Source organism: Apodemus sylvaticus, chromosome 14, assembly GCF_947179515.1.
Source record: "Apodemus sylvaticus chromosome 14, mApoSyl1.1, whole genome shotgun sequence".
Lineage (NCBI taxonomy): Eukaryota > Metazoa > Chordata > Mammalia > Rodentia > Muridae > Apodemus > Apodemus sylvaticus.
This window is the reverse complement of record NC_067485.1, coordinates 385,352-394,486: the sequence shown is the minus strand read 5'-3', so window position 1 is coordinate 394,486 and position 9,135 is coordinate 385,352. Positions and strand designations below refer to the sequence as shown.

The 9,135-nt window shown below is 41.7% G+C and overlaps 1 protein-coding gene across 1 annotated transcript; it reads right to left on the bottom strand.

Moving 5' to 3' along the window:
• Positions 1-1,125: 1,125 nt before the first annotated feature.
• Positions 1,126-8,280, bottom strand: LOC127665157 (putative serine protease 47). Its single transcript, XM_052157587.1, has 4 exons — positions 8,114-8,280; positions 5,692-5,969; positions 2,689-2,852; positions 1,126-1,568 (listed from the first exon to the last, which is right to left on the bottom strand). Exons 1-4 carry the CDS (start codon positions 8,257-8,259, stop codon positions 1,251-1,253), a joined length of 906 nt encoding a protein of 301 aa, XP_052013547.1. The 5' UTR covers positions 8,260-8,280; the 3' UTR covers positions 1,126-1,250.
• Positions 8,281-9,135: the final 855 nt, after the last annotated feature.

The following is a 9,135-nucleotide window of genomic DNA, read 5'->3' as shown; positions in this document are numbered from 1 at the left end:
TGTAATACTGGGGATAAAATGGGATTGTTTATGCTAGATATGCACTTTATAGACCATCTTTTAGGGAGTATACTTTCTTGAGTGTCCACAAGATCTTTTTGTGATGAAGTTCTGTTGAACAAGAATCAAAAGATTGCTGCTAATGAACACATGTACATCTGTACTAGCAGTAAGAATCCAGGAAGTTTAGAAAACACCAGGATTAGGAAGGATTTGCACTGAACCTCATGAGTGCTGTCTGGTTCCTGTGAACCTGGGGTAAATAGGAGATGTCCTCTTTATTGAGAATTCTAAAGGCTGGAATAGACAGCATTTGAGAGGCTTCTTAACTCCTGCTGGTCACATAAATACTCTGTGCTGGGTACACTTGCAGAACACCATTTTTTTTGTTTTAAATCTTCCTAGATTTCTTAGTCCTAGTCAACTAAACAAAGCTTACATTAAATTCTAACCACTGAAGTATGGATAGAGAATGGTGTGGTCTGTGCTTCATACACAAGGGACCAGGCTCCTGGGGAGAATTGGGCCTCTAAGAGCAGATGAGTGTGATACTGAATATTCACTCAGAGAGATTTGAGCACTTAATGCTTAGTTTCCATCCAGGCACTAGAGCAACTTCTGTCTGGTTTTGACCAATGATCTAGTTCCCCACATCATCACAGGTTACATCTATCCCTTATCCTAAAACCTTAGACCCACAAAATCATTTAAAATAGTCCCCCAGGTTCCCTTGTGTATTGGCTCTTTTTCCTCAAAATCCCAGAAGTGCTGCTGCCATAGCCTGAGGAAGAGGCCCTTGCTCCCCTGTACTTGAAGACCAGGTGTAAAGTTTTACTTTCCCTGAAGGATTTGGAATTCCCCAAAGCAGGGACAGCCTGCCAGGCCAGATAAACTTTACTCTCTTCCCAGGATGCACCCTTACTCCCCAGAATCCCTGTAGCGCACCCCCAATTTTCCTGCCTTTTCCTTAAGGAGAGTTTTCTTGAGATGCTCCATCTTTTCCCTTTTGATGGCTGATGGCTAACTCCATGGCAATTGTGGTCACTGAGGGATATAGGAACCCTATAAGGTCAGTACAATCAGAGCTGAAGAAAGATGAAGTTTTATTGGTGGGTTTTTCTATGCTCTTTTGGGTAGTAACAGTGAATGGCCAGATATGCTGAAGAAAAGGTGCAGATGGTAAACTAAGGTGTAGAGGCTGTATCTCAGAAAAAAACAGTTTGAGTAAAGAATGCCTAAAGGCCTGGTGCTCACCCTGGGGCCCACTGTGGAGCTTCAGGGATAAATAACAGTAGGAACCAGATTTGTGCATCCATAAGGTTGCTGCAGGGTTGTGGGGAGCCAGCAGCCTTCAGAGGTCTGGGTTGAAGTTCTGTGTGAAGAGACACAGATACAGGTTCTGGAAGTGGAGTGAGTTTCTTGACTTGGCTGATCCAGTCAGTGAAGTAGGTGACTCTGGTGAAGACACTGGGGTAAATGGGATATCGGCAGTCCAGACCCCAGCTGGCTAGTCCTACCAGGACCCATGAACTGTTGTAGTAGCAGATGAGGGGTCCCCCAGAATCACCCTGAGGAGAGAGAGTAGTTTAATGTTAGATATGCTTAGGGCCAAAAATATCAATTGCCTGTCAGAACCTTACACACTCCCATTAGGCAAAATATAGGTAAGGGACATTGGGGTTGAACATCAAGAAGCTTTTAAGTCAGTTTACCAGGTAGATGAGGGCATCTATCAGGATATAGACATATGGACCTTGTGCAACACTCCCTTTGCTTGACATGCCTGATTCTAGAAGGTAAAATTTAAGGACTTGAAAGCAAGATGGTTCTGCTAACACCTATGTGTACATCCTAGCTCTGTAAACTTTGATCTGCAACAACATATCCAATTAACTCCTCTGCTTTTGGTCACCTTGACCTGAAATTTTTTCTCAACTTACGAACTGGGAGTCTTAAAAAAAAAAGTCTATCGTCTAGCTGGATGAAGGCAGCTCATATCACCAGGCAATAGGCAGGGCTGTCTTCAGAACACTACTAGGAGTTACTGAAGTTGTGAAATGCCTTTAGGAAAACCCCATGGGGAAACCAGTCTATAATGGAGGCTGTGTCATCTCAGGAGGCTGAAGCCTGCAGAGATGGGAATGGAATTGGAGTCCAAACGTCTAGGCCCTGGTTGTGCCATTTCACTTCAGACTAGCCATTTCCCTCTCTGGGATAGTTTCCAAGACAATCCTTCATGTCTAATAGCGAACTTTCATCTATACCATATAAAAAGTTGAAAAACGGACAACCCAGCAACAAAATGAGAAACTTAAGATTTCACAGTAGATAGCATACAACAATGTACAGACAAAAATAAACTTAGTAGCAAAAAGAGAGATAGGTACCAGGAACATGCTAAGTCAGTGCTAGAAACTTTATCAAACCATTTACTTACAGATTACATATTTCTATATAGGTTATGCCTCAGCTAAAGGTATAAAATATGCAACAAAAATTGATGTTAGGATTTTCTAAAAGAACAACTACCCTCTACTGTAGTATGACTATTGAAGTATGAACCCAAGAAAAACAAATAGAGATAATGAAACAGGAAGGGTCTCCACAGAGACTAGAGGTCAATACAGCCACCCTTGGAGGAACTGAGATAAAACAGACATGAGGAGAACATACTATTGCCTTACTCACCCTGCAGATGGACTTTCCTGTGGATAGCCCCCCTGCACACAGCATTTCCTCATGCACATAGTTCCTGCTTTGGCCTGGTCTTTGCCCATACAAGGCATTACAGAACTCATTCTCAATGATGCCCACCTTACCCTCCTGGAGTGAGAATGGTGGTAACAGTTTTGCTGTGAAAATAAGAAGGAGGTCAGCGATGGACACTGGCTTAGTTGGGAAAGTCCAGACTACTATGACTGATGCTCATCATAGGACAGCTGAGTGTCAGATTGTTTCCATCTTCTATCTAGTCCCCATGAACTTCTCTCCTTTTTCTCAGAAACTCTCACTTACCATCTTTACTGCTCTCATGGCAACAGATCCCATAACTAGTGTAGAAAATGGCAAAACCTACTAACACACATTGTGCCCAATATTGTTCACCAACCTTTCACTAACAGTTTCACTTTGATGAACAGTACTACCCATTCTCTATGATCCATCTCTAGCCTTTATTCTATATCTTTATCTAACCATTAACCTACTCATTTTTCATTCCCTTCATCAGTCTATCCATTTACCACATGTGTCCTTCCATCCATCCATTCTTTCATTACTATATCTATCCTTCTTCTTCTTACCTACTAACATTTCTATCCACAACATCCAGATCCACTGATCTCCCTCTCTCCCTCCATCCCTTCCTCCCTCCCTCCTTTCCTCCCTCCCTCCCTTCCTCCCTTCCTTCTTCTCCCCCACTCACTAGACTTCATCTCACTCACCTATCCATTGACTATATCACCAGTTAAATTATTTATATTTATGATAGGTTAAATGATACAAAGAAACATTTTTAGTAAGAAGAATCAGAAAAAATAAATGTGCTCATTAGTGTTAAAGAAATAATACAGGAAAGGGTGATCATACAGGTTACTTTAGCTCATAAAATTAAGTAAAATTCAGATAGGAGACTGTGAATACATAATAGATTGTGCCAAGACTAGAGAGGAGAGGAAATTGCATAGAAAAAAAGTAAAGCAAGGGTCCTGGATATAAATGACTTCAACATATTCAAGGAGTAGCAAGGAAGCTGAATTTGGGTATATGAGGGAAGTAATGGAGGAAGCAGAGATGAATCTGGGTGCTCTCATCACATAAGGCTTTATGCCATGACAGAGATTTTTATTTTTGATTAAGATCTCAAGTGAGAAGGTAGGAGAGGGTCTTGGAAAGAGAAATGGTATGTCTATGTTTTAACATAATGCTGATAGATACATGGAAACTCATATAAAAGCACACAAGAATAGAAGTGGGGAACTATTTTGGAGATTACAGTAAAAACTAAATGAGAATTAAATATGCCAGGGTAAAGAGCAGCAACACAGTGGAGTACCCGTTGAGTACTAGACTGGTATTGTAAAATAAAATGTGGGCTCTGCCTTCAAGGATGTGTGTTTGTGTGTGTGTGTGTGTGTGTGTGTGTGTGTGTGTGTGTGTGTGTGTGTAAGTGGAGAGAGAGAGAGAGAGAGAGAGAGAGAGAGAGAGAGAGATTAATTTACAGGACAAGGACAAGGATGCTAAAACTAAGCAAAGCTCCTTAGGAAGTCATGTTTTTCCTTGAACACCCAAAGTATGTCTTTTGAGAAGAAATATGCCAAATTATGAACCTATAAAGAATTTAAAAATCTACATTATTTTTTCATTTACATTATTCCATAAGTATATTTCCCAAGTCATAATCCTTTAATAAATACTTCTGGGTATGACTCTACATAGTCTCCACTTTCATTATAAAATGATAAAAACAAGTGTTTTTAGTGTTTCATTGGTAGAGCCTTTTTTAAGTATGTATGAAATACTGGGACCAATCCCCAAATACCAGAAACAAACAAGCAAACAAAACAAAAAATATTTCTCCATTATGTAATTCACCTGGCAAGTCTGTAAGGCAAGATGAGAACCAGATAAGATTAAGTGAGATTAAACATTCTGGAGCTGCAATAGTTCTTAATCATGCATTCTCAGTGGTCACACAACACATGTGACTTTCCACTTTATCCAAGTATTTACCAAGATATTCAGTAATGTCATGCATTAAACTTTGGATAGAGTGTTGAGGCCAATGTATTTTAGGCTTTGTCCTCAGCCTATGACACTATTAGTCATAGAATATCCTATTGGTAACAGGTAGATCACAGTGGAAGCAAGTTAGGTCATTGGGTATGTGTATCTGTTAAGAAGGTATGAGTACAGCCGGGCGGTGGTGGCGCCTGCCTTCAATCCCAGCATTTGGGAAGCAGAGGCAGGTGGATTTCTGAGTTCAAGGCCAGCCTGGTCTACAGAGTGAGTTCCAAGACAGCCAGAACTACACAGAGAAACCCTGTCTTGGAAAAACAAAAACAAAAAAAAGAAGAGGAAGGTATGAGTACATTGGCCTCTCCTCTTCCTCTTTTTGTTTCCTGACCACCATATGGTATGCATCATTGTTCTAACATACATTTCCTCACCACATTGTACTGCATCACCACTGGTACAAACCAACAGGGCCAAATGATCATGCACTTGAAGTTCTGAAACTATGAGCTAAAATAAACCTTTCTTTAAAACTGATTACCATGGGTAACCTGGAAACCTGACTAACATGGAATGGTTTGGCTGCCACACATGACCTTTGAATTTAATCTACTTTCCTCAGATCTATGACTGATTAAAATCTTGGAATAAAAAGATCATTAGTATTCAAGGAGCCCAGACTCCTGATAGCAAATGTCAATAGTTTCCCCATCTTCAGAACCTGAGCTTCAGGGTAGTCTGTGGCTGTGGACTCTCACACTTTCAGAGCTAGAAGGACCCTAGAATGGCCTTTTTATGCCAGGCCATAAAGGTGAGGCACAGAAGGCAATATCCAGTAACTTCAAAAACCAGCCTGGGTCTCTTGCCAGCAGAGTCACTCTTTCCTTCCTCCTCATACACCTCTTGTCTTCCTCCACTCTCTACCCTCACTCCCTCTCCAACTTCTCTTTCCCTTACTGTCTTCAGAAAGCATTCCCCAACCAGTTATCCAACAGGATGTGTGGTTGGAGAGCTGTGTGTCTTTGGATGGGAGGCAGGCAGGTACAACATAGGATGTGAAGTTTACGGGCAGACGCAGCTGCAGCATTGCAATGTCACTCCCGAAAGAATGAAACTTCTCAAAGTCTGGATGATTGATGATATGGTTCACAGAAATCTTCTGAGTATACTTTGTTTCCTGGTACAATTGATTATTACCCAACAGTACCTCATAGTCCTCTGGGGTCTGGGATTTGCTGAAAGATAAAGAATTTCATCATCACCATTATCCTTGAGTGGGAGGATATCCCTGTTTTCTTAAACCCTCATGTATCACTCTGCCCTGATTCCATTCAGTTTGTTCTTCCCCTTTCTGTGAAGTGATATGGTAGTTTAAATGAGAATGACCCTGATAGGCTCTTGCATTTGAATGTTTGTTCCCTCTTTGGTGGAACTGTTTGGGCAAGACTAGGAGATATGGCCTTGATGGAAGAAGTGTGTCTCAGAGGTAGTGGTAAGCTTTGAGGTTTCAAAAGCCTAAGCCATTCTCTCTCTCTGTCTCTGTCTCTGTCTCTGTCTCTCTCTCTCTCTCTCTCTCTCTCTCTCTCTCTCTCTCTCTCTCTCTCTCTCCCCAACCCCTTTGTGTCTGTGAATAAGGATGTAAGCTATCAGCTACTGCTTCAGCTGCCATGATCCCTATTGTAATGGTCATGGACTCTAACCCTTTGAAACTGTGAGCCCCAGTAAACATTTTATTTTATGTTTCCTTTGTCATAGTTTTTTTATCATGTCAATAAAAAAGTATGTAAGATAGGAGCCTTCTTTCTGCAGGCTGATGGATATTCCACTCACACCTCATGACAAAGTATTCCCCCATTACATCTTAGAATTGAAGGAACAAAGAATTCCAGCACTAGAAGGGTTTTTGATAGGGACACCAAATTAAACCTTTTAATTTAATTTAAGAAAAACTATGGTGAATCCTAGTTTTACAATTTGAACTTTAAATGTCTCCTAGGTCAATAACTAAAGGCATACTCATCAGCCTATGGTACTACCCAGAAAGGGTGGAACATTTAGGAAGTAAGCTTAATGAAAGAAGCTTTGTTATTAGAATGTCCTTGAAAGCCTCCTTCTTTTCATTATCTTTATTTCCTAGTTACCATGAGGTCAGCAAGCCCTATCCACCATATGTTCTTGCTATGATGAACTGCTATCATAGATTCAAAAGAAAAAGGCTAATTTTAGACTGAAACAATAAGCCAAAAGACTCCTTCCTACTTTTGTTCATTTTCTAAGTTATTTGGTCAGGGAGATTGAAATCTAGCATCTTTTCTTGATCCCTGTGCAATGGATTGCTTCTCCACTTGGTAATGAGCATTCATATAGAATTTGGTAAATGCACATGAGCGCATAAAAGGGAAGCTTCCCTTGTTTGTGACTAGGACTGTGTAAACAGCCTATCTTTACAGCTCCCAGGAGACCCTTCACCCACTCCACATACTCAATCCCTCCATTTGGTATGCTTTGCAACTCCTTTGCTCTCCCCCTAGATTGCAGCATCTTTATATTCGTTGGGGCTGCCTTAACACACTTTGGCATGTCTTGCCTAAATCATACTAATTGAAGCTTATTAACTCTAAAGAAGAACAAATATTGACCTGGGATCTACTACATTGTTACCTAAAGGGTCTCAGGTGAACTCAGCACAGAATAGGTGCCAACAGGATTAAGCTAGAATCTAAAAATTAATAAGCAAAGTTTCAATGCCCTGACCTGAATTGTATAGTAACCATTCCCTCTCGGTCCCTCCATATCTTATCAGAAACTAGACCCTCAATCAGGTTCCAGAGAGCCAGAGGAAGTATATTCTTGACAGCCCATATCATTTGTTCTGGTCTAGGGACCTGCATTTCCCATCCATACAGCCTAATAATGGCATAAGCATGACCACAGTTTTTCTCAGGACTGAATTTTATAAAATTGGTAAGAAATTGCCTGGCTGTTAGCCATATGTGGTTTTTGTCTAGAACCTGGATCACAGTAAAGTTAGGGACAGGAAATAAATTGAGGTCTACCAGTATATATCAAAGCATGGCCAATCCTCTTGGAAAACATCTGTATTAGCAGACACAGAGAGTATAAGGATTTCTACAGGAACTGAGAATGAAAGATAATGAAGACCTGGGCAGATGAAAGAAATTCTGTTGGTATATGAGGGATAATACAGGTAGATTGGATTATGTGTCAAGGAAGGACCAATGTGTCTTTGATAGAAGTAAACTACCTCAGAGAAAAGCTCAGAGGAGAATGGCATATTATCTCTAACCTTCCTCCTCACATCCGACATCTTTTTTAGCACTCAATCCCTCTCTGGGGGCTCCTGATAAAGCAAACTCACTTTCGAAAACAGTGGGCTGTGGAAACCAGCCAGTGGGAGTCAATGAGGACAGCTCCACAAAGATGCACACCCCGGTAAAGCAGGCTGGCCTGCCATGGCCACTGGCCAGCCAGTGTGTCCTTGCCACCGAACACTTTCCCAACCATCTTCGGCTTTCCACATACTGTAGAGACACACCATGAAATCTGTTAGAGACACAGTTCCTAAGTGGCAGAATAATACCACAAGGAGGCTCTTTCTCCACTTCACAGATTGGAAGACCATGGCAAAAGACAAATGACTTGTATAAATGTCTTTGGCGACTCTGGTCTCTACTTTTCACCTTGGACATGAAAAATTCTGCTAATGGTTCTGTGAAAGCAAGAACCCAGGAGTCTGGGAAGATGGGATAGGGTAAATAAAAGGTGGTCACAACAGCCCATCTTTAAGTGTTCCTGGCAAGGGTGGATGGACAGATGGGAGGCTTTGGGACTTCATTCCCGCTCAACAACAGAGCTCTGTACTTACTTCGCAGATCAAAGAACTAGAAGTCTCTTGGGTTACTGATATTAGTTGCTCAATGTCATGGCTTAATGCCCTGGATTGGCAGGTTGTATTGACCTGTTCCCGGGAATGGGCACTCTACACAGAGAGCTTTGTTCTCTTTGCCCCTACTCTTAGAAATCCCATGTTCTCTATTAGCACTGCTGGGACAGCCCTGAACACCTTTTTGGTTCCATGGCAGCACACCAGGCTCTAGGGTGTAGAGTCAGTCCCTGAGTGGGAACCTAAAGCCCCTTGATTGATATTTTCTTTGGGAACACCTGATTCTGAGGGGAAGGCAAAAGGTAAACCACTTCCGGTGCCTTACCGGGGATTTTATGGCCCCTACCCATTCATTGCCCGCCCACTGTCTTTCAAACAGACCTGGTCTGCTCGCAGGATTCTGGTTCCTGCTGTCCAACGGTTCCCAGCCTTGTTGTGGCTGCGGTCTTCCAGGTACTATCCCATGAACCTTTGAAGGGCTGGAGATGCTAGACTTT

Bases quoted from the DNA above. Each gene is read 5' to 3' on its own strand.
- LOC127665157 (XM_052157587.1), bottom strand. From the start codon at position 8,259: ATGGTTGGGAAAGTGTTCGGTGGCAAGGACACACTGGCTGGCCAGTGG. The intron at 2,853-5,691 runs GTAAGGGAAAGA...TTATTTTCACAG, and splicing joins GGGAATGCTTTCTGAAGACA to CAAAACTGTTACCACCATTC. The intron at 1,569-2,688 runs GTGAGTAAGGCA...CTCTCTCCTCAG, and splicing joins CAGGAAAGTCCATCTGCAGG to GGTGATTCTGGGGGACCCCT.